Source organism: Xenopus laevis, chromosome 7S (assembly GCF_017654675.1).
Source record: "Xenopus laevis strain J_2021 chromosome 7S, Xenopus_laevis_v10.1, whole genome shotgun sequence".
NCBI lineage: Eukaryota > Metazoa > Chordata > Amphibia > Anura > Pipidae > Xenopus > Xenopus laevis.
In genome coordinates, this window is record NC_054384.1 from 5,421,846 (window position 1) to 5,446,950 (window position 25,105).

General features: G+C 43.9%; 2 protein-coding genes across 4 annotated transcripts in view; one reads left to right on the plus strand and one right to left on the minus strand.

Moving 5' to 3' along the window:
• Positions 1–218: 218 nt before the first annotated feature.
• acta2.S (actin, alpha 2, smooth muscle, aorta S homeolog) lies at positions 219–7,190 on the plus strand. 2 transcript variants are annotated; one of them, XM_018226776.2, is made up of 9 exons: positions 219–319; positions 2,981–3,148; positions 3,850–3,978; positions 4,368–4,478; positions 5,072–5,156; positions 5,248–5,409; positions 5,640–5,831; positions 5,972–6,153; positions 6,842–7,190. In XM_018226776.2, the coding sequence occupies exons 2-9, from the start codon at positions 3,020–3,022 to the stop codon at positions 6,983–6,985; spliced, it is 1,134 nt and encodes a 377-aa protein (XP_018082265.1). In that variant the 5' UTR covers positions 219–319; positions 2,981–3,019; the 3' UTR covers positions 6,986–7,190.
• A 1,317-nt stretch (positions 7,191–8,507) lies between these two features.
• The window catches only part of stambpl1.S (STAM binding protein like 1 S homeolog), a 50,097-nt gene continuing 33,499 nt past the window's right edge, over positions 8,508–25,105 (minus strand). The window contains exons 4-13 of one of the 2 annotated variants that reach the window (XM_018226892.2): positions 18,831–18,925; positions 16,488–16,705; positions 15,605–15,680; positions 14,980–15,075; positions 13,017–13,359; positions 12,253–12,377; positions 11,226–11,363; positions 10,200–10,312; positions 9,822–9,921; positions 8,508–8,845 (exon numbers count right to left, since the gene is read on the minus strand). In XM_018226892.2, the coding sequence (XP_018082381.2) occupies positions 8,789–8,845; positions 9,822–9,921; positions 10,200–10,312; positions 11,226–11,363; positions 12,253–12,377; positions 13,017–13,359; positions 14,980–15,075; positions 15,605–15,680; positions 16,488–16,705; positions 18,831–18,925 (1,361 nt within the window). In that variant the 3' untranslated portion in view covers positions 8,508–8,788. 2 annotated transcript variants of the gene reach the window in all.

Here is a 25,105-nt window from a genome sequence, read left to right on the forward strand (position 1 = left end):
CAGTGGATTTTACCAGCTGTCCTGTATTTTTTTCCCCTTTTTATTTGTTTATATTCTGCAGCTGAAATCTCCTCCTCTGACTTGAGTACTATAATGGAATGCAATGGATGAGACCCAGGGCCCTTATCCAGCCAGATTAGAGGGATTCTGTCTTAAGGTCCCTATATGGATGTGTTAGAGTGAGAGATTGGGTTGGTGTCTGTCTGTGCTCCTTGTTTGGGAAGCTGGTGGGTGGGGAAGAGGCCAACACACTATATAGTCAAACCAGTTGCACATTCCCAGTGCACCATCCCGGAGTAGCAACCCCAGCACCGAGAGGGTAAGTGATGCTCTGCTGGAAGAGACCATTTGGATCTGATAGGGGGAAGGGGATGGTAATAGGGCGTGGTGGGGAGTGCATTGGCTGTGACAGTCCATTCCTCCATGGAGCTTCTTAGCTATAAAACAATCCTTATATATATACAGTATTTTACATTGTATAATAACATATATTTTGCCTTTTTCATGAGATATGTGCAGCCTGGGACCTACAGGTTTAACAACTCCCAGCAGCCCCTGACAACCTGTTGGGAGTTGTATCTCAAGCTTGAGGAATCTAGCAATGTATTTGGAATTACAAAAGTGCCTTCTTCTTGCAAGAAGGAATGATTAGTACTCTTGTCCAAGGAGCTTACAGTCTAAGCACAGGTTTAAAGCTTGCCAGGAAAAATGTTAAACTGAATGTGCTTTTCAAGGAAATAAACTGAAATGAAGGAAGGTTTGCTTGCCGTGTGGTGGCTGATGAGAGCTGCCCGGATACTAATTTAATTGTAATTTGGGAACGTTTCCACTGTGTACAACCAGCTAATCTCAAGCAGAAAAGGGAAAACAGATGCTTAACTATTAAGCTGCTGTGCAGTACTGCTGCCTTTTGGGTTTGTGGCTGAAAACAAACTTTTAATACATGTTTTTAATTTTGTGTTAATTTAGGACAATTTGATGTTCAGTCTAGTTCCATCAATGAGAATGAGGAGAAATGTCTGGTCTGTGTGTTTAGAATCAGTTGTTTCTTGACTTCTTCATGTGACAGGCAGGGAATGATAAGAGGAGGTTCTTATTCATGGCAGGGCCTGGGGCTAACGATGATCTTCATGTAGAAAGTGGGATTATGTAGCAAAGGTGTCAAATTATCGCCAGGTCTAGTAACCCATAGCAACCACTCAGTAGATAGTATTCACTGGATTAAAGCAGGGTTACTGGATGTAGTTTGTTTCTGTTATTCCACATAAAATCTTGTTGTATAAGTGATACTATTGCTATCTTGCTTTGCTATAACTGCTATCCCCAAGCCTCAGCCCATTCCCAGAGACTCTTATCCACTGTTACTATAGACACCATCTCTCCCTGCTATACCTGCTATCCCACAGTCACACTCCCTTCCCAGAGACTATTATCCGCTGTTACTATAGGCACCATCTCTCCCTACTATACCTGCTATCCCACAGTCACACTCCCTTCCCAGAGACTATTATCCACTGTTACTATAGGCACCATCTCTCCCTACTATACCTGCTATCCCACAGTCACACTCCCTTCCCAGAGACTATTATCCCACTGTTACTATAGACACCATCTCTCCCTACTATACCTGCTATCCCACAGTCACACTCCCTTCCCAGAGACTATTATCCCACTGTTACTATAGGTACCATCTCTCCCTACTATACCTGCTATCCCACAGTCACACTCCCTTCCCAGAGACTATTATCCACTGTTACTATAGACACCATCTCTCCCTACTATACCTGCTATCCCACAGTCCCACTCCCTTCCCAGAGACTATTATCCACTGTTACTATAGGCACCATCTCTCCCTACTATACCTGCTATCCCACAGTCACACTCCCTTCCCAGAGACTATTATCCCACTGTTACTATAGGCACCATCTCTCCCTACTATACCTGCTATCCCACAGTCACACTCCCTTCCCAGAGACTATTATCCCACTGTTACTATAGACACCATCTCTCCCTACTATACCTGCTATCCCACAGTCACACTCCCTTCCCAGAGACTATTATCCACTGTTACTATAGACACCATCTCTCCCTACTATACCTGCTATCCCACAGTCACACTCCCTTCCCAGAGACTATTATCCACTGTTACTATAGACACCATCTCTCCCTACTATACCTGATATCCCACACTCACAATCTATTGTGAATCTCAGGAATCTCTCTGATAGATACTTTCTCTGCAGTCGGTGGTCTATTACTAAATATGGTTTCCTTGAGGACCTACTCAGTAAATTACAAGTCAGGCGGCCCCTCCTCGGGAGTCTTTTTTTGGCTCAGAGTGAGACTAAATTGGTGTTTGAGCAAAACCCCCTGACCTGGAATTCTATTCCAAAAACAGATTTTTTACAGACTATTTCCTAATTAGGAAGTGATTTGTTCCGAGCCAGAAGCTTCATTCATGTGGAGCGAGTGATTGAGCTCAGGCACCAGACCCAGCGGCTGCCGCACATCACACACTGAAAGCAAATCCATTATTAACATGATCATCAGTCCAATATTTACATTACTCTATTTATTTTGTCATCAGTGCTCATTAATTCTGCTGGATTTTTTTTAGTAGGTATTTAAACACAACATGTGCTTTAAAGTAGAAGTTATCCAGAATTATTTTTTTGTTTTATTCTATATGGCATTGACATGTATTGAAATTCTGAGACTAGTTGCAGTTGGCCCTCAGATTTGTTCATTTTTTGTGCATTTTTTTGTACCTCTGTCAGGAACATGAAGGGGCGTGGCCAGAGAGCCAGAGGCCAATGATCCTATCAAAGCATGGTTAATTGTGGGGAAGTAACCGTCTATAGCTGAATCAAACATAGTGGGAGCTGCCATATTGATTACATGTGCTGAAGCATTCACCACTGACATAGACCATGTATTAGCTGAAACAAATAATATCTCAACACCTTCTCTTTTACCCCAGGTTTCTTGTTGGAAAGGTTTTAGCAAGTAGCAATAAAAGATGTGTGACGAAGAAGACACTACTGCACTGGTGTGCGACAATGGCTCTGGACTCTGCAAGGCTGGATTTGCTGGGGACGATGCTCCAAGGGCCGTATTCCCCTCCATCGTGGGTCGCCCAAGGCACCAGGTAGAAAAACGTTTCAGGGTGGAATATTAATGTGCAGTGCTACAAGGTAACCAGAAGGGGGCATGTTTATTATAACATTGCATGGCTCCAGAACTATTTGCAGCTGTAGCTGAATCAAATAAACCAAAATGGGTCAGGTTAAGGGTAGGATGGGGCAGTGTCTGGGCATAATTGACATGGCTGTATATAAAAAGGGTTGTCCTCTAAATAATATATAGTATTGAAGTGTTGGGGGGTATTCTAGGCTGGAGGTAAAATTGGTTTTGGGTGTTTTCTGAGTGTGAAAAAGTCTCAAATTGCCTCCACTCATAACCATGGCTTCCCATGGAAGCTCCTTCATGGCAGAATCTAGTAAACATCCCAATAAAAACACAGGCACTAATGGGGCAACTGGAGAAAATTGGTGCACTGTGCTTATAAGCAAAAGGCATAAAACCATTGGCCTTAAGAGACAATGCCAATAGCCACGCGGCATCCAGGTCTGGTAACCTTTAGCAGCCAGTCAACAAACCAAAAAAAATGGACTTATTAGACCTGAATCAACTCCCAATATTCCGCTAACAAAAAAACTTTCAGGAGTAGGTCAACAGCAGTCGATGGGCTTCTGGTTGGGCCTACAAGTGTAGCTTACTCAACAGGGAACAGCTTGGCAGAAATGTGCTCTACTGACCAATCCCATTTCTTTTTTTTCTTCCCACCAGGGTGTGATGGTTGGTATGGGTCAGAAGGACAGCTATGTTGGTGACGAAGCTCAGAGCAAGAGAGGTATCCTGACACTGAAATACCCAATTGAACACGGCATCATTACAAACTGGGATGATATGGAAAAGGTATGGAGGACCGACTTTCACATTTGGATTGGTCTTTTAATAAATAACTAGAAACACTGGAATAAATGGTGGGAGATTGACTGAATTGTGGGTGGTCTCAAAATAGGTGGCCACCATTATTCTGAGCCTTCATGATGCATTTGGCTAAACACAGGGTACATTGCCATATATTTATGGTCCTGCAACAAGTGTTAGGAAGCCACAACCACTAGAAGAGGCTCAATACATCAAGAGGCACTTGTTTTGTGGACCTACTAATTGCTAATCTCATATTTTGCAATTAAACCACAGCCCTCTATCACAGGGCACCTTTCAAATGACCCAATATGACAAGAAATTATTTTTAAAAAAATGCCTTATAATATTATCTCTATGTGTTGCATCTGTAGATTTGGCACCACAGCTTCTACAATGAATTACGAGTGGCCCCAGAGGAACACCCAACCCTGCTCACAGAGGCTCCACTGAATCCCAAAGCAAACAGAGAAAAAATGACCCAGGTATGTGAGTTGTATAATAATGGCTCCCAATACTCATGTTCTTCACCCTTTTTTAGCCTTCAAGTTGCCTGAACTATGTCAAGCCTACTTACTGTGCCTGACCTACTCATTATGTCCAGTCCACTGACTGACACCAACCAATTGACTGTGTCCATCCTGCTGACTGTTTCTGACTGAGTCCTACTGGCTAATTCCAGTCTACTAACTTTAACCAACCTTCATGAGCCACTGACTATGCCCTGCCTACTGACTATCCAGTCTACTAGTTATGTCCAACATAATATTATGTCCAGCCCACTGACTGAATCCACACAACTGACTGTGTCTCGCCTGCTGACTTTGTCTAACCAGTTGGCGTGTCCCATTGACTGTGTCAAGTCTACAGACTGTCCAATCTGCTAACTATGCCTAACCTACTGACTGAGTCCAACTTAATGACTATGTCTGGCTTAATGAAAGCATTTCATATTTATCCTCATATACTGTACATAAGCGTACAGTACAACGGTACGTTGATGACTTTTTTTTTTAACAGTAGGCACCAATGCACAAAGTGGGGTCTCTCGTTGACTTTACCTTCCTCTCTTTTTTAGATAATGTTTGAGACATTCAACGTGCCAGCAATGTATGTTGCTATTCAGGCGGTGCTATCCCTCTACGCTTCTGGCCGTACTACTGGTAAGTGCTCCTCAACCAGCCATTCGGGAGCCTGTGCCATCTCTTTTGGTGCTTATCAGTAATAACCGGTTTAAAACCATTTTATTTCAAGGTATCGTACTTGACTCTGGTGATGGTGTCACCCACAACGTACCAATCTATGAAGGGTATGCTCTCCCTCATGCAATCATGCGTCTTGACCTGGCTGGCCGTGACCTAACAGACTACCTCATGAAGATTTTGACTGAACGCGGCTATTCCTTTGTAACTACTGGTAAGATGGTCCATTTTCATAATGAGAAACAAATTCCTCCACTCCCAGCCTACCTTTAATATCATATATGGTGCTTTCATCTCAATCTGATGTTTTTTTTCATCAATTATTTCCCCTAAATGAGCTAAATACCCCTTGATCTTCAGGGTTATTCTTAGATAGGGGAGCCAGAAAATTCCCAACTGGCAGGGATATATATTAAACACTATTCCTTTTACTCTTCTCTACAGCTGAGCGTGAAATCGTGAGAGACATCAAGGAGAAGCTGTGCTACGTAGCCCTTGACTTTGAGAATGAAATGGCTACTGCTGCCTCTTCCTCCTCTCTAGAGAAGAGTTATGAACTTCCCGACGGTCAGGTCATCACAATTGGAAATGAGCGTTTCCGCTGCCCTGAGACCCTGTTCCAGCCATCCTTCATTGGTAAGCGTTTGTTACAGTAGCCTTCCAAAATGAGCTATTCCCTTGGGAATAACTGGACAGTCTGAGTGAAGGCCGCTGTCCTGTACTCACCTGTGACTTCTCCAAGTGTGGTGTATTTATCCACGTCATCTTTTCCCCAGGTATGGAATCTGCTGGCATCCATGAAACAACTTACAACAGCATCATGAAATGCGACATAGACATCCGAAAGGACCTGTATGCCAACAATGTATTGTCCGGTGGTACCACCATGTACCCCGGCATTGCTGACAGAATGCAGAAGGAGATCACAGCTTTGGCTCCTAGCACAATGAAAATCAAGGTATGGCTAAATTTTGTTTGGTACAGGTACACTCTTACACTCTGGTGCAACCTGCCAACATTACACTAAGCCCCTCCCCTGGACCGTTTCTTTCATCTAAAAATTCATGGGACAGGTAACAACTATAGAGGAAACAAACCCTACAAGAGCTGTGGGTGGCAGCAGGTGTAGGGGGTTCAGTTGGGCACTGAATGATGTTTATGAAAGAAGTCTTGATCCATGTGCTCACAATCAGGTAGATCAGGGATCCCCAACCATTTGAACCCGTGAGCAACATTCAAAAGGAGTTGGGGAGCAACACAAGCCTGAAAAATGTTCTTCGGGTGCCAAATAAGGGCTGTGATTGGCCATTTAGTAGCCCCTATGTGGATTGTCAACCTACATTGAGACTCTGTTTGGCAGTGCACCTGGTTTTTCTACAACCTCCACACCTGGAATTCAAAAATAAGCTCCTGCTTTGAGGCCACTGGGAGCAAAACCCAAGGGGTTGGAGAGTAAAATGTTTCTCACAAGCTACTGGTTGGGGATCACTGAGGTAGATGGTCCACCAACTAGGGTTCAGTGTTGGATCACATGGGAGGCAATGTACATAACATCCATCACCCTATTTTAAGTCCAACCCCTTTTCAAACCCATGATTCATAATTGTCCCACCACAATAACACCTTGCGCTTTCTCCTCCAATCAGATCATTGCCCCACCTGAGCGCAAGTACTCCGTCTGGATTGGTGGCTCCATCCTCGCCTCCCTGTCTACCTTCCAGCAGATGTGGATCAGCAAACCAGAATACGACGAAGCCGGCCCCTCCATTGTTCACCGCAAATGCTTCTAAAAAAATTCCTCTTCTTTATTTTATTATTTTTTTATTCCAGCCTATAACTGTGAGTGTGCTCCAAAAAAACAAAAAAAAAAAAAGTACACGGCCGCCACCGTTTCATTCCAAAATCATGTCTTAGTCTCTGATTCGATACAAAGTATTATTATTATTTTTTTTTTTGGTTTGTTTTGTTAATTAAAGCTTAATCATGCCAACAGAATCAGCTTGTCTTTACTTTCTCATTACTGGCAATTCGTTTTGGCTTAGTGCACCCTCTGCTGGAAAATAAGGACGCAACAATAAATTAAGCTAAAAAAAAAGGGATGAAGAACATGCAGTTATCTTTGTGGTAAAGGAATTCTATTCCTTGATTGCCTCTTAAAGGGATACTGTCATGGGAAAAAATGTTTTTTCCAAAATGAATCAGTTAATAGTGCTGCTCCAGCAGAATTCTGCACTGAAATCCATTTCTCAAAAGAGCAAACAGATTTTTTTATATTCAATTTTGAAATCTGACATGGAGCTAGACATTTTGTCAGTTTCCCAGCTGCCCCTGGTCATGTGACTTGTGCTCTGATAACAGCTGCCTGGCAGATCTAAGAACAACATTCAATAGTAAAAACCGATGTCTCACTGAGACACATTCAGTTACATTGAGAAGGAAAAACAGCAGCCTGCCAGAAAGCATTTCTCTCCTAAAGTGCAGGCACAAGTCACATGACTGGGGGCAGCTGGGAAATTGACAAAATGTCTAGCCCCATGTCAGATTTTAAAATTGAATATAAAAAAATCTGTTTGCTCTTTTGAGAAATGGATTTCAGCGCAGAATTCTGCTGGAGCAGCACTATTAACTGATTCATTTTGGAAATGTTTTTTTTCCCATGACAGAATCCCTTTAAGCAGAGAACCCATTCTTATGCTGATGGTAAAATCCCCTTTCTTCCTTTTTCACGGTTCTTCCTATTCCAGTAGTATGTTTTCTTCTGCCAATTAATTTGACTGCCTGTCTCTGAACCCTTCCCAAATTTCTCAGGGTCACTTTCATCTACACTGAAGCCAATGTGCCAGTTCCATTCCTAGTCTGCCATGGGGCACAGTATCGAAGGCAGCAAATATTCTATTAAATCTGTTTATACCTAGTAGTATTGCCTGCAGATCTGGGAAGCCTACTCTATATTCCATCTACAATATCATCCTAGGGGACTGCAGCGGAGTGGCCATACGTAGAGATTCGCTCGCTTGACGTCTCCCCGACGTTGAGGTGGGCTTTATTGGTCTGATCTGATCATGGGGCCTAGGGCCCAACAATTGGATCATAATGTAGCCAACACGGGCGGTCGGATAGCGGAACCGCATCAACGTATAGATGCACCCGCGATTTGACGGGATTTTTTAATCCTGCCCGATCGACATCTGGCCGACTTTTGTTTTCCTAGAGCCCATTTTCGTTTTTCCCATTTCAAATGCTGTTGCGTTTAAAACGACACAATGCTCCGTTATACAGATATGAAAACAAAGGGAATTAGCGTCAGGTTTGTTCATTTAAGTCTCCTTTAATTCCAGGCCCCTCCATCTAAATGCACAGACACAAGATGGTGCAGGTTGTTACAGCACAGCCGGAATTGTCACAGAAATCAAGAAAACAACCTCAAAAATATCCAGGTGCAATAAATAGGAAACTATCACATTTAAATGTATAAATTAGAAAAAAAAAAAAAGTCCATTTGAATTCCTAGAAAGAGGGGGAGGGGGCAATAAAACTGTCAGCCGCTGTCCAATCAGTCCATTGCAGTGGAGAATGTGGCCCCCGAGTTGCCATCACCTCAGGTCCAGAACAGTGATACCGGCATCTCGTACCATCACGTGTCTGCAGGTCTGAAAGGGAGAGACTGATCAGTGACAATCTGCATTGCACTTTCAGAGCATTAAAAAAAGATAGATATATATATAGTGAATAAAGTACCCCCTATTGTAAAATATAAGGATATTATAAGTCACCGAGGAGTTCCATGACCATATAAAAGTACGAGGTCAAAGGAAACTTCAAAAGAGGCTGGCACAAGCCTGGAGCCACGAAGTAGTAAAGCCGGAGTCAGATTTGTAAAAAAGGGTTAAAAAGAGCTTACATTTTATTTACCAAAATTAAGAACCATAGCCTGACGGGTCATAAGACTGGTAAAAAAAGGTCAAACCCTTCCTTATCTCGTCCTGCTAATTTATAAACCCATTACAAGAACCCAGACTATCCCATCATAGATATTCCCCAGGGGCAAGCAGGAGGTGTAGATTTTGGGTGAATTTATAACAATGGCTGCAGGGCCAGGTGTGTGCTTTTATCTTAGACCAGAGGTGTAACGTTGGGGTCCGGGTCCCACTGGGCCCCCTATGCAACTAATCAGATCTTTGCTTTTAGTTTCTAACTGCTGAAATCGAATGGCTGATTGGTTGCTCTGGGTATCATCACCAGTAATCCTTCACTCCACTTTTTACACAGCTTGATAAATAGATCCCTAAATCCCATTATTTTAGAACAGGGGTCCCCAAATTTTTTTTACTCGTGAGCCACATTCAAATGTAAAATGAGTTGGGGAGCAACATAAGCATGAAAATGTGCCAAATAAGTACTGTGATTGGCTATTTGGTAGCCCCTATGTGGACTGGCAGCCTATAGGATGTTCTATTTGGCAGAACAACTGGGTTTTATGCACCAAAACTTGCCTCCAAGCCTGGAATTTAAAAAAAAAAAAGCAGCTTCATTAAGGTCACTGGGAGCCACATCAAGGGGCTGATGAGCAACATGTTGTACCAGAGCCACTGGTTGGGGATCACTGATTTAGAAGGACCCACTTACATTGAATTGTCTGGGCTCTTTGCTGTGAGGGTGGAAGCCCTTCTTTTTACATGCAGACACCTCCAACATCCCGGCGCTAGTGAGTCGGAAGATTCCAGTACTAAAGAAAAAATTTATGAAAAATGAAAAGGTGCCATAGGGTATTTCAGATAATTCAACAGAGGGCATAGGGTATGTTAGATGATAGGGTTTAATAAAAGGGCATGGATATGTTAGAACAACAGGGGGGGCATGGGGTATGTTAGATGATAGGGTTTAATAAAAGGGCATGGATATGTTAGAACAACAGGGGGGGCATGGGGTATGTTAGAACAACAGGGGGGGGCGTGGGGTATGTTAGAACAACAGGGGGGCATGGGGTAAAGAAAGGAAACCTACTCATTGTGCTTTGGTGAACAAACAATGGCAATGGCTTCTGGTAACATGAGCTGATAGGAGCAGTGAGTATGAAGATCCACGCTGGATAGGAACGCTGTCTGAGTTGGATGCGTCTGAAAAAACACAAAAAAGTATTTCACATAAAGGCGCATTACATGTATTCATGCCTAATGTGCCTATTGGCTAAAGTATTGGGTATCCCCATGACCACTGTAATCCCTATGGTGGCACAGAGACCTAATATGAGCGGTTCCACTGACATGTTTTCTTGGCCTGTGCAAAATGGTTCAGGTGTTTTCACCACTCTATTTGGTCACCATTTTCTTCGGGAGCAGAAAAAACACTTCCAAACACCAGAACTGATTTGTGGGTCTATATTCTGATCCTTTTTTTTTCTGGACGCCTACTAGGCATATGGAAGTCTATTGGCTCTGTTACTGGAATGGTTAGAGCTGAGCAGCTAATCTCAGTGGATGAGCGCAAGAGGCCATCCAATCACAGACTCAGAAAGGATAGACCTGATATTGGCTGGTCTGAGTCAAGAATACAGTTTAAGAATGTGCTCAAAGCCAGAGAAGCATGGAGAAGTAGGTGACCCAGGCTCTGTAGTGGAAGGTAGGGGGCTTGGGACAATCCAAGAAGGTTGGGATTTTCAGACATCAGAGCTGTAGGCTGGGCAACACCACATGCACTAGTATCTCTTGGCACCCCCTTGCCCTACAATACCAGCTATACCATAAATTTACAGTACTAACTAAAACTGCAGCTCCCCTATGCATGGGGCTCAAGGCACTTGTCCCTCTTTGCACCCCCCATAAAGATCTCAGCAGATTGCTCAGACTGGCCATTCCTATAGCTATTAGTAATACAGAAAAACCCAAGGCAACTATCTCATGATGCACAAAAATTGTGCTTCCAAATCCAGGGGTCACTTTCTGAACCCCAGCCAGAATTAGTCTAGGCAGCCATAGACAAGTGCAAATGAAGGCAAATGTGCTGTGAGCAGTAGGGTGCCGACTCACTTACATGGATCCAACCCAGGGTGAGGAGGTTGTGCTGATCCTGTACATTAAATAGTTCCTCCACATTCTCCATGTCACAGTAGTCCGGTCCCGCAGACTGCTTTGGTACAATCACATGGGTGATGGTGAATTCATCGTGAGTCTGCAGTACAGAGGGGAAGGCAAAGGAGAGGTGAGCCATCGGCCATGGCAGTAGGAGGAGGGAAAAAGAGACTATACATTGGCCAACAGGTGCACAAGCTGAACAACAGTATAAGCCAACTTGCCTATCTCCCCGGATGGCCAGCAAGGAATTCTCTTCTCCTTTGGGTTATCTACAGATCTGAAATTAGGTGGAGGGACTTGCACATTAGGGATGTTGCTAGGTCCCAAAGAGACCTGGAATGAAGACCCACCACCATACAGTTCCCAATACACACCCATGTGATCACAGTCTCTCTCTCTTCTAATTCTTCCTCTCTTCTTTTCTCTTCTACCCTTCTATTTCCTCTTGTTTTTCACATCTTTCTTCCCATTTCCTGCACCTCCCTCCATGTTTGTTTCTTCTGTTCTCCAAATGTCTCTTTCCCACCTTTTCTGATCTGCTTTTCTGCTTCTTATTCTCTCTTTTCATTTTCTTTTCCTTATTTGTTTCTGCTCTTCTGTGCCTTTATATTGTCCTGCTCATGTTCTCCTCTTCTGATCTCTTTCTCTGGCTTTTTCCTTTTCATTACCTTCGGTCATCTCCCGTACCCTTAATATTTTTGCCCTCAAACATTTCCTCTAACCTTTTCAATGATTTAAGTAATGTGTAGTAAGTTGCCCTGACATATTTTTAGGCTATAAACCACTGCTCCCTAATCTTGCCAAGATGTAATTCTAAGCACCTTTCCAATACATATATTCCTTTTCAATGGTTTTAAAGATATTTGTAATTCGTTTCATACAGGAGATTTGTATTAAAGTGTATTTGTATTTAATTCATAATGTAGCAAAATAATCATCATTCTGTTATTAATCTCAGTTTTTAATGGACTCCCAGTAACCCTTACCAGTTTGCCACAGAGGATACCACAGGTCTCGATCCCTCTGGAAGTATTGGCTTCAGCCAACTGTAGAAATCGGTGGGACAGATCCCTGGGCAGTGCAACCAGCCGAAGGCCATCCACTATTTCATCTAATGGGGAGAAAAGATATGGGGTCAGCAGAGGGTGGGGGTACAGAGCACAGGTCTGCAGGTGGAGCAGTACATGGCACAAGTCTGTAGGTAGAAGGTACATGGCACAAGTCAGTAGTAAAATGAAAGATATTCCAAAAACAATAGGGAGCCAAGCTTAACTTAGTTGACTTCTTGAGGCTTCACATATACTGGAGGCCATAAATGGAACAGTTAAAGTATCCAATAAGGAGTGTGGAACCTAGAGCCAATCAGCTGCAACACAGGAACAGCTTCACAGTTAAGGGGGCCACGTATGGATGATTTTAGAGATCTGATCAGAAGAGCCGTCCTTAGGGGTGGCAAATAGGGGCAGCTGCCCTGGTCCTCCTACTTGAGAAGGACAGTGGGGACCCAATGCTGATTGCAAAATCACTGCTTAATGACTCCCCAATCAATACAAGGCTCTGAACTAGATAGTATCCCCTGGGACCCACAACCCTTTAGGACAACTCAACTATCAGCCCAAAATCCACATCGTGAGAAAGTATTCATTTTTAAAGCAAATGCGGAGTATTTTATGATTATATTACTGTTTATACATACTGGTAGTACTGGGATACACAATGCTGTACATTCTTTACACTTGCTGGTACTTACTCTGCACAGCACTCAGTGTAGCTGCTGGTTTCAAGGCTCTAGTCACAGGAGGGGACTGCCCGGAATAGATAGAGGCATCATTCCTCTTTGCCTGTTCTTTAGAGCTGGATTTGGTGGTAGAGATGCAGGTCACCATTCCGCCATCAATCTGCTCCGGCACCTTTGGCGCATCTTTATTTTTCAGCTGATCTCTGATCAAGTCCTGCTTCCGCAGCTGGTCCTCGAAGAAGCTGAACTGTTCCGTTTCGATCTGTTGTTGGCGTAATTGCGCCAGGCGCTTTTTTTCCGCATCTATTAACTGCTGTTGCTCCAGTTTCTTCAGGCATTCCGATTTCCGCTTGTGCTGGAGGAAGAAGAAAGGCAAAAGTCTGGAATTAAAGGCCATCACTAAGGTAGTGCTTGTCTGATTTTTTTGTTTTAATTCTCCTCCAATTCCCCAGTGGAAGAACTGTTGCTCAGGGCCCCCTTAACTCATAACAAGGTTACAGATATATAGAAACATTGGGGTAACAGTCACCCTGCTATAGTTCCAGGGGTACCCAGGGCACAAATAAGCACTCACCCCAAATCTCCCCCTAACTGGTCTTCAGACTGGGCCCCCTTAGCTCATAACAAGGTTACAGATATATAGAAACATTGGGGTAACAGTCACCCTGCTATAGTTCCAGGGGTACCCAGGGTACAAATAAACACTCACCCCAAATCTCCCTCTAACTGACCTTCAGACTGGGCCCCCTTAGCTCATAACAGATGTATAGATGCATAATTGTCTGTTCATATTCCACAGCAGAACATACTATCCCTTTATAACTAAAATCCAGGTATTAGCGGTTGTTGCCTGTTTTTCCAGACCCTTCCCATAGGTGTCACTGTTCCCACTAAGATAACAGGCCCGGGGCTGAGTGCAACAAATTCACTCCCACTGCAGAATCTACTCCAGACTCATCACTAATCATCATACAAACAATTATCTATTATTTGTAAAGCACAAACACATTTCCTCAACACTGTACAGAGATTATACATTATACTGATCAGTCAGGGTTGGACTGGGACCCCCGATCCACAGCTGACTTGGACAAGGAGCGGGTCTGGGCCACCGGGGCCCACAGGAGCCGGGGCCCAGCAGGTTTTTTCCTAGGATCCCACCGGCCCAGTCCGACCCTGTCCCTGCCCCAGTGGAGCTTACAATCTAGTCCCAATCACATTCACACACACACACTAGGATGAGTTTTATCAGGAGCCCATGAACCAGCCTGTGTGTATTTGGATTTTGTAGTTACCTTAAAGGAGAAGCAAACCCAAAAGTTAAAAAACCCCTACCCCCTACGGAGTTCACGGGCACCATCTTCAGCCGATTCGGTAATCTTCATAATGAGACCAGCGCTTCAGCAATTTTTGGCGCATGCGCAGTTGTCGCGATACAGAAAATTGCTCCAACTGCGCATGCGCCGCTCCACCAGTCTCATTCCGAAGAAGATGGCGCCCGTGAACTCCAATGCCTGAATCTACACCGAGGGGTAAGTAAAACGTTAGGGGCATTTGCCCGGGGTAACACTTAGACTGGGTGGGAGGAGGCCTATGTAGGGTAGGGTTTTTTTAACTTTTGGGTTTGCTTCTCCTTTAAATGATTCCATTATCATGGCAGTTAGTCATCTGGGACATGGGAGTTGGGGCAATTCTGCAACAATTATTACCCAGTAGACTATGTCCTTTGCCCCAAGGGAACCTGCCAAAATCCCCCTCTGCCCTACTCCATAACCAGCCCTGATTGTATAGGAATGCCTTGACCCAAGATATATTCATTTTTATCCAGGACTTTGTTATTTTTTGTTATACGTTTATTGCGCCTCTGTCATAGGTCAACAGTGTGACATGAAACAAACACAACGTTATTATATGAAAATCAAAATATAGTTTGTTTCCCAAAGGCCCAGCCAACGAGGAGCATCATGGGACTTACTATGCCTTGTAGGTACTCCTGGTATTCCAGGTTGTATTTCTTCAGCAGATCCTTCTTTAGCACGTCCGTTCTTGGAAATGCAACTTCCTTGAGTTTCTTAAAGAGAAACATACAGAGATTAAACGTTTCCAAGCTCCACCCACTAGAGGGCGTATTAGGACTCTGTGTCAGTATGTGGGTGTTTCCCCGTGAAGCAGCAGGACCAGTATGTCTGTAGGCCACATTACATTAATAAGTATATGACACCCAGACAGCACCTTGAAGGGCCACAGCTGATTTGGGGGCTCCAGTTGGAGAACTTAATTCCAAATAAACATAGATCAGGGCACCCAGGCTCCCTAATTCCGAGCTTCCTAGTCTGTGGTCTTTCAGGTTTTTGAACTACAACTCCCATAATCCCCCCATGCAGATGTGCCCATTAAGCACAAGGCTAGGCTCATATTGGGGCCCCAGCTACAGAACTCATGGGGGCAACATCTACCAAAGGGACACTGGGGGTTGTTACAAAGAAGGGAGACAGGACAAACTTCAGTTGGTGATAGCGCACACCCCTTTAACTGTACTCTGATGCCTTTAAAAGAATGTCTTGGTTGTGCAGATCTGGAGGAGGAAAACTATTTTATACCGTCAATATATCTTGCTTTTCGGGAATTTCATATTGCTGATAGTCTCTGTGTCCGGGCAGTTTTTCTACAAATAACCTGTAACAAAAATAAATACATGTTCACGGTGGTATCATTTTAAAGGAACACTAAAAAAATGAAAGTGTTAAAAAGGAGAAGATAATATAATACTGTGCTGCTCTGCACTGGTACAACTGGTGTGTTTGCATCAGAAACACTACTATAGTTTATATAAACAAGCTGCTGTGTAGTCATGGGGGCAGCCATTCAAGCACAGGATACACAGTAGATAACAGATAAGTACTACTATAGTTTATATAAACAAGCTGCTATGTAGCCATGGGGGCAGCCATTCAAGCACAGGATACACAGTAGATAACAGATAAGTACTACTATAGTTTATATAAACAAGCTGCTGTGTAGCCATGGGGGGAGCCATTCAAGCACAGGATACACAGTAGATAACAGATAAGTACTACTATAGTTTATATAAACAAGCTGCTGTGTAGCCATGGGGGGAGCCATTCAAGCACAGGATACACAGTAGATAACAGATAAGTACTACTATAGTTTATATAAACAAGCTGCTGTGTAGCCATGGGGGGAGCCATGCAAGGACAGGATACACAGTAGATAACAGATAAGTACTACTATAGTTTATATAAACAAGCTGCTGTGTAGCCATGGGGGGAGCCATTCAAGCACAGGATACACAGTAGATAACAGATAAGCTTTATAGAATCCCATTGTATTGCTACACCCAAAATAATATCTGATCCTGTTCCCAGGTACAGTCAAAGATCCTTAACTGAAAGCAATCTGATTGGCTGGTATGGATTAGTATGCAAAGAGCCAATGGCACAGCCCAATGAACCGGGTTCTTACGTGATAAATTTGTTGTAGAGAACAAAGGCATTTTCAAGGTTTCCTTCTTCCAAATACACCGACGCCATCCTCTCCATCTCCACCCCCGAGCGGAAATATCGCCTTGGCGTGATGTCTTCATTGATGGTGATGTTACAGCCCAACTTGCTTAGCACTCGCACGCGCTCATCTGGGCTTAGTGATACGTCAGTGTGATCTGGAACAGCCACCAGCTTCTTCTGCGATACACGAGAATACACAAAGTTTACTCTACAGTAACTATATAGGCTGCTGCCATATGGGCTCTGTTGAGCACGTACTCAATTTACATTCATTAGTTAATTTTTCTAGATTCTGAGATATTAGCAGTTTTAACTTTGAAACAACAGTGCCACCTACTGGTCAATTACTGGATAGCAGGTAAAAAGTCTGTATTTGGTTGGTTGCTATTTGTTAGCAGGGCTGATACAACACTGAGACTTATTACATAACCCTCAAAGTTTGAACCATGTCTATTAACTTATAGCAGTCAAGTTGGTGGCATTGTTGTAAAATAAACATCTGATCTGGTTACTATAGGCTACTAGTGGCAACTGGTCCTTTAAATCTGCCCAACCAATAGCCCTTCAGCTGTTACATAGTTAAGTTGGGTTGAAAAAAGTAGGGATGCACCGAATCCAGGATTCGGTTCGGGATTCGGCCAGGATTCGGCCTTTTTCAGTAGAATTCGGCCGAGTCCTTCTGCCGGCCGAACCAAATCCTAATTTGCATATGCAAATTAGGGACAGGGAGGGAAATTGCGTGACTTTTTGTCACAAAAGGAAATAAAAAATGTTTTCCCCTTCCCACCCCTAATTTGCATATGCAAATTTGGATTTGGATTCGGTTCGGTATTCGGCCGAATCTCACGAAGGATTCAGGGGTTCGGCCAAATCCAAAATAGTGGATTCGGTGCATCCCTAGAAAAAAGACCAAAGTCCATCAAGTTCAACCGCTTCAAACAAACATAAATACATACTCTCACATAAACTATATACACCAATATCTATATTATACTATTATACCATGAAGTTCAATTGGAGAAGCGATCAGTACGAGGATGCACGTTGTTACAAATTAGCAACTAGATTATAAAGAAGAGCCACAGTCCGGGCAACACTGATACAAAGTGCAAGTACTAGTGATCCTCTGATCAGTTGTACAGTATACAGTTTTTATTATTTCTTTTAGTTTTCATAATATTAGCAGTTTTAGGCTGCTGCCATCATGCATTTGTAACTGGAGCCCCTTCTGCTGCACGGAGTGACTGAACGGAGCAGAGAAGCGTTTTGACATTCCCTCTTCATCAGCAACTTGAGCTTCTGGAGTTCCGTCCAGCCGGCCTGACTGTACTGCAGGGGGCGCTCCTGTTGCAAACTCATGATATTGACAGTGTAAAACTGCTACAATCACGAGAACTGAAAAAAAAATGTAAATTGCACTCGGAGCAATTTTATATTTTTTTATGGATGGGTGGGGTGGGATTTAACTGCTGTTAAAGGTTAAGTAAACATTTAAAATAAGTAAATGTAAAATTGATGTTGAACATTTGTTACAATACCACCACCTGCTGGTCAGTTTCCCACCAGTCTGACCAGCAAGTAGTCAAGGAAGTTGTCAGGAGAAAGAAAGAGGCTGATCTGATGTTCTTCTGCTTAGGAATTAAATTAGAAACCTTTCTGAAATCTTTCCTAAGCAGAAGAACATCAGCCTCTTTCTTTCTCCTGACAACTTCCTTGACTAATTGGTGGTCAGACTGGTGGGAAACTGACCAGCCGGTGGCGCTGTTCTAATTCATTCATATTAACAGTATATATTTCCCTTAATATCTTGGAATAAAAACAAAATAAATAATGAATGCACATTGCAAACATTCTTAGAATAGGACCCTCATCAATTTTACACTCACTTATTTTAAAGGTTTACTTATCCTTTAAGCAGCCTTTGCAGTGGAGAAGTACAGAGTGGATTATTCTCACACTACACTATGTGGCACATGACAGTTGCCCAAAAATCCCATCCCCCTTCCAGCTGTCACCTGAGCATGGCCAGTCCCCCTGACAGTTACCAGAGTATGCCCCTCCTCAAGGGGTTGTCCATGAATGGTGCCCCCCAACATTTACCCAACTGTCCCCCTTCTCATAGCTCAACCTCACGAATATTCATTCTCCCAACACCACCGTGATGTCTGCACTCCCCTCCCACATCAGAGCTGTTATTATGGTTTCTGTTCCACCCCCATTAGGAGAGGTGCAGGTTGTCCTCTGCTGAGACCCAGTTCTCTGCTCATAATAAGAACATAATAATGAAGGCAAAATGCATCACCAGAGAAGAAACAGAGATCGGCTGCTCCATCTTGACTGCAGGTTGTTGCTCAGGAGGCAGCGGGGAAACAGCTTCACAGTCGTTCCATCTGCAGCCTGGGGGGGGGGGAGAGAACAGAGACAGAGAATCAGTGACGGCTCCAATATATCAAGTAACGTCAGTTCCTCCATATGAATCAGAAGTCAATGAATAGACAGGAAACAATATGTTATGGTCCCTTATCTATACGGCTGTATATGAGCAGCACACCCATCACTCCAGCAAGAACAGAAACACCAAACACATCTGTTTATATCGATATAGGGACATAGCAGCCGAGTCTGAAAAAAAGGCACATTTTCTTTTTCTGACTCCAAAAGGGCAATGGGACCAGTCCCTGGATTAAAGCTGGCCATAGACGCAAAGATGGAGTCGTACGATTTTCTGACTGCGTGTGGATCGTCCTGACATTTTTCGTACCATGGGGACCGGTCGTTTAGTGGAAAGCACAGGTTAGAAGATTTCTGATGGATAATTTCTCAGCATGTATTGATGATATGACATTAGTGACGGTCACTTCTTTTTGTCGGACATAACTTTCGTACGATTTCGTATAGGCAGAACATCGTCTGATTTTACTACTTTATTTAATCTGAATGGTTAGAGGCAGGTCAGAAGATTGAGACCAGTGTCGGACTGGGCCGGCGGAACACCAGGAAAAACCCTGGTGGGCCCCGCCGGCCTAGTCCCAGTCCTTGCATGGAAGCGGCTTTATTCCCTGGTCCCCAACGAGGCTGAACTAAAAAGAAGGTAGGCGTGGGGAGCCAGTGGATGTCACGGCTAGGGTTGCCACCTGGCCGGTATTTTACTGGCCCGGCCAGTAAAAATGATGCTTAATCCCAATGTTATTAGTAGGGAAAAAAAGATGAATATATAAGAGGGCCGGTATTTCTTTCCAGAAAAGGTGGTAACCCTAGCTGCGGCTTGCGGAGTGGGACCAGAGGGCGCTTTGCGTCTGGGGTGGGAGACCCTGGTGGGGGGCCCAGGGAGGGGTGGTGGTGGGCCCCCGGCCCCCCAGTTCAACGCTGATTGCAACGTCCAATCGTTCGTCGGATACAAGTCTAAAATCGGCACGTCTGTGACCAGCTTTACTCTGCATTCACAGTATTAGATCAGTAACCAAATAGTGTTTTACTTACTAGAAATGCAGCCAACCAGGCCCGGACTGGCAATCTGTGGGTTCTGGCAAATGCCAGAGGGGCTACAATAAGGTGCCATAGAAAGCGAGTATTTAGTGGGCTGGTGGGAGCTGTTTGGGCCTCTGTGTGGGAGCTGTTTGGGCCTCTGTGTACCTGAAATGCCGGGGCCTATTTTAATTCTCAGTCCGGACCTGCAGCCAACCCTTCCTTGAAACATCCTAATGAATCTGCCATTACTGCTCTCAGTCACTGGGGTGCTGGGAGCTGCCGTACGTATAATAACGCCGCACAATTTTTCATATGGTAAATCCCGCGGCATTTGGTCTGAACGCAGAGGCTTCCTAAATAAACTCCAACCAAGAATGAGGCAATGTGCGGCTCTGTTTGGTGTAAATGAACCTTATGAAAGGTGGCTGAACCGGTTCCCGCTATAGTGGGGCCTCTAATGAAAAGGCCATGTGCCTCCCTAGAAAAGTAAACATGCCCATGGGCTACGAGGCAAGGCTCAATGAGTGCGCAGAATTCTTTTCAGCTTAATCCAAACTAGGTCACTATACCTTCATTATAGAGACACTAAAGGCCAAATAGGCTGAAATTTGGGGTGAACCCAGAAAACCATTACTGGGAACTCAGCTACACAAATATGAGATATCCCAGTCACTATTAAAAGGAGCTGCTGGGACAGGGGGCTGCACTTCTGCTGGAGGTTAAAAGCTTTCCGTCTTGTGGACGTACCACCAGCACAGAGTGAGAGGACAAAAGCAGAATTGGCAGCTGACAAAATGCCAAGTGTGACGCCGACCTAAGTGCCGGCAAATCTGCAGCGGAGAGAGATAAGGGGGTTAACTGGAGGCGCTCAAGGTTGTTCTGCTGAAGGGCGATTGGTATCAGTGAGCGCAATTCATTCAGCCTTGGAACCAAGGTGCCATAGAAGCACCCATATATAATAAACCCGCACACCCAAGATAAGTGCAAATGTATCTGTATTGCAATGAATCAGCTAAAAGACTGATGTGTATAAGATACAATCCCTTTCATCCTCTAGTGCAGGGGACCCCAACTTTTGTTACCCATGAGTAGCGATGGGCGAATAAATTTGCCAGGATTCGCAGCAAATTTCCGTGTTTCGCCGCCTGCAAATAAATTCAATGGCGAAAAACCTGCAGCATTAAAATTATTCAGACGCCCATTGACTTTAATGCATTTGGACCAAATAGCCGCGCATGTAAAAACTGGCGCTCGCATCAAAATTGACACGGGTCAAAATAATTGTCTTCCAATGGGGTTGGTGAGTAACATATTGTACCAGAGCCACTGGTTGGGGATCACTGGTCTATATCCTCTTTGTTTTACCTCTAAAGTTTCCCCAGTTTTCAACAAAAGCTGCCTAAGTCATTGCTTGAACCTTTATATTGCATCAGTCCTTGAATGTCAAAAATGGGACTTTTTAAAGGGATACTGTCATGGGAAAATTTTTTTTTTCCAAAATGAATCAGTTAATAGTGCTGCTCCAGCAGAATTCTGCACTGAAATCCATTTCTCAAAAGAGCAAACAGATTTTTTTATATTCGATTTTGAAATCGGACATGGGGCTAGACATATTGTCAATTTCCCAGCTGCCCCAAGTCATGTGACTTGTGCTCTGATAAACTTCAATCAATCTTTACTGCTGTACTGCAAGTTGGAGTGATATCACCTCCCTCCCTTTCCCCCCCCTCCATCAGCCTAACAACAGAACAATGGGAAGTTAACCAGATAGCAGCTCCCTAACATAAGATAACAGCTGCCTGGTAGATCTAAGAACAACACTCAATAGTAAAAACCCATGTCCCACTGAGACACATTCAGTTACATCGATAAGGAAAAACAGCAGCCTGCCAGAAAGCATTTCTCTCCTGAAGTGCAGGCACAGATGACCAGGGGCAGCTGGGAAATTGACAATATGTCTAGCCCCATGTCAGATTTCAAAATTGAATATAAAAAAATCTGTTTGCTCTTTTGAGAAATGGATTTCAGTGCAGAATTCTGCTGGAGCAGCACTAGTAACTGATTCATTTTGAAAAATGTTTTTTTCCCATGACATTATCCCTTTAAGCTCAGTAATGATGATCATTATCTGCCAGTCTCTGGCACGGAGCATATGAAACACAATGGAATAAAGATCCAGCGTTTGAATTGTCCGGCCTTGTGAACTTTTACACACACAAGTCTGAGCTCGACTCGAGTATAAAAGTAATAAAACACGTGCAAACACTCGCCCCATTCACTCCCAACCTTCGGCAAATAAATGCACTTTCGGCACATTTTGTCGTTAACTGACCAAGAGCCAGAAATCCTCCTCTTTATACCCAGTAAAGCTCATGTAAATGACAAGGTCCACTTCCAGATTGGCCAGCGCTGTAGATATGAGGGTAATGCACTTTGTTCCCTAAGTTTATTGTAAGGAACTTCCGAAAGCTGGAGGGAAGCAGCTTCTCAATGACACAGAGATCTGTATTCTTCCTATTAAAGGGTTTGTTCCCCTTTCAATTAAGTTTTGGTACGGTGTTGAGAGAGATATTCTGAGATAATTTGCAATCGCTTTTCATTTTTTATTATTTGTGGTTTTTGAGATATTTAGCTTTTTATGCAGCAGCTCTCCAGTTTGTAATTTCAGCAGTCTGGGTTGCTAGAGTCCAAGTTACCCTAGCAACCATGCATTGGTTTCAATTACGAGACTGGAATATGTGTAGGCCTGAATAGAAAGACGATTAATAAAAAGGAGCCTTACAGAGCATTTGTTTTTAGATGGGGTCAGTGACCCCCATTTTTGAAAGCTGGAAAGAGTCAGAAGGGAAAAGGCAAATTGTTCAAAAGCTATACAAGTACCAATTGACAGGCTTCTTAGAATTGGCTATTCTAAAAGTGGACTTAAAGGTGAACCACCCCTTTAACCCTGGGGATGCCGACTCCCTAGCCCTTGGTTGAGCCCTAGCTCCTGCATTAAAAAATAAAAAATTTTACGCCAGGACTAGAGAGCATTCAAGCAACATGCAATAGTGCTCAGAGGAGCGCAGTTACTTTCCTACATGGAGTTGCATCCCCTTTTGAGCTTCCCTTTGAATGCAGAATTTGATTTTTAACATGAAATAAGGGACAGGGCACACGCTCTGATTGGGGAGATAAGTCGACCGGCGACAAATCTCCTCTTCTTCGGGGGCGACTAATCTCCCTGAACTGCCTCCAGCAGTGTAAATCGCCAGCGGGATGGCACTCGGAACGCTTCGTTTTCTGAAGTTGCCTCACGAGGAAACTTCAGGCAACTTAGGAAAACGAAGCGCTCCGAGTGACATCCCGCCGGTGATTTAGGGCAGGACTCCACGAACTATTCCGCCGCGATGCGCAAAAGCGCAGGCGTGACGTCGGATACAACGAAAATAAAGTAAGTAATGCTATTGTCGGATAGTGTCTCATTGATGACGCAGCGTCTGCATCCGACAGTCGTGTCGCATCGTATTAATGCTGCGACACGATCCGACAATAAAATTACTTACCTTATTTCCATCGCATCCGACCCGACGCCTGCATTTTTGCGCAGCGCGGCGGATCGCAGCGGAATCGTCCGTGGAGTCTTGACCTTACATTTTAGCTGGCGTGAGGCAGTTTCGGGGAGATTAGTCGCCTCAAAGAAGAGGAGATTTTTTGCTGGGCGACTTTGCTAAGCGTGTGCCCTGACCCTAACAGTCCACTGAATGATTCTCTGCCTAAAGAGCTGACATTCTGTGTGCAGGATACAATAGGGATGGACTACTGGTAAACTAGCAGAGGTCTCAGCATACAACTGCTTCCACAATATCAAACCCTACAATATACTCTATAATATACCCTATAATATACCCTATAATATCGCCATGCCAACCTCTATGCCACACTGAAATAGACCCATAAACACTGAGCAGGTTCTGTAACCCTAGTAAAGTCTATATGGAGGCTTGAGCTTGTGAGACCCCAGAGCTGCTTTGTTCATGTCTAATCACAGAGTATCTGGCAGCCAATACACAGGATCAAACAGAAGGGCCCTTGTGTCCCATGAGAGATCTTCCCCCTATAATCAGCACATATTACAGCCAGGGGTAGAACAATGGCCCCAAGGGCATCTATAATCGGACTAATCCTGGCACAGGGAAATAGGATCCATCTGCAGAGGCTGCAAGAGAAATCAGTGTTCCTTCAGCTCCTCTCTGCAGCCAGAGGGTTTTATTTTAGCTACAATTAAATGGATGGGTCCAAGGTAAAATGCACCAAAATGTTAGTTGCCCTGTTCCTCACAAAGGGCCCACCCTACAGAGAACAGCCCCAGAAGATAATGCGGGTGACTTTGTTTCAATTGCCTCAGTAGCACTTTATCTGTTCGGGGTTAAAAGTCTGTAATTATATTGTGCAGTCTTACAATTGGCAGCCAGGAGCAACTTGTGACCAAGGCATCATGGGTAAATAAAGGTCACATCATTCCCCAGAGTCCACAGTAGAGGAAGGGGCTATTGTGGGCATCACAGCCCCCCACCAATTAAAAGAACTGGCTCATATCATAGACCTCCCCAAAGCATAAGGATTATAACTAAGTGAAGGAAGGAAGACTCTCATTGGAGGATTTGCTTTGCATTAACTAGGGTGTACCAGGTGTATAGCGTTGGGTTGCCTCCTTTTCTGGAAAAAAATACTGGCCTTCCTCTAATCCTGCTGTTTTTATTAATAACATTATTTTTAGCATCATTTTTACCGGCCGGGTGGCAACTCAGTGTGGAGTGAGAATATAGTGTTACATTCGTAGCAATGTATTGTTTTTTTGCCCATTATAAGGCACAACCTATTGCTGACTCAGCTGTTCCCAATGCCCCTTCCATGAACACTCATATCCTCCTGATATCAATGTTCTATGAGATAAATGTATTTCCAGTAACAGGACAGAAACTCTCAGCCAATACGGCACATGAACGTTTTGCCTAAAATATCCCGGCCGGAGTCAGATCTAATTAGGCCATAACATACATTTCTTGTGATGAGAGGATTTCATGGTCCACAGGTCACTCAAGGGAGGAGGAGGAGGCTGGTTTGAGG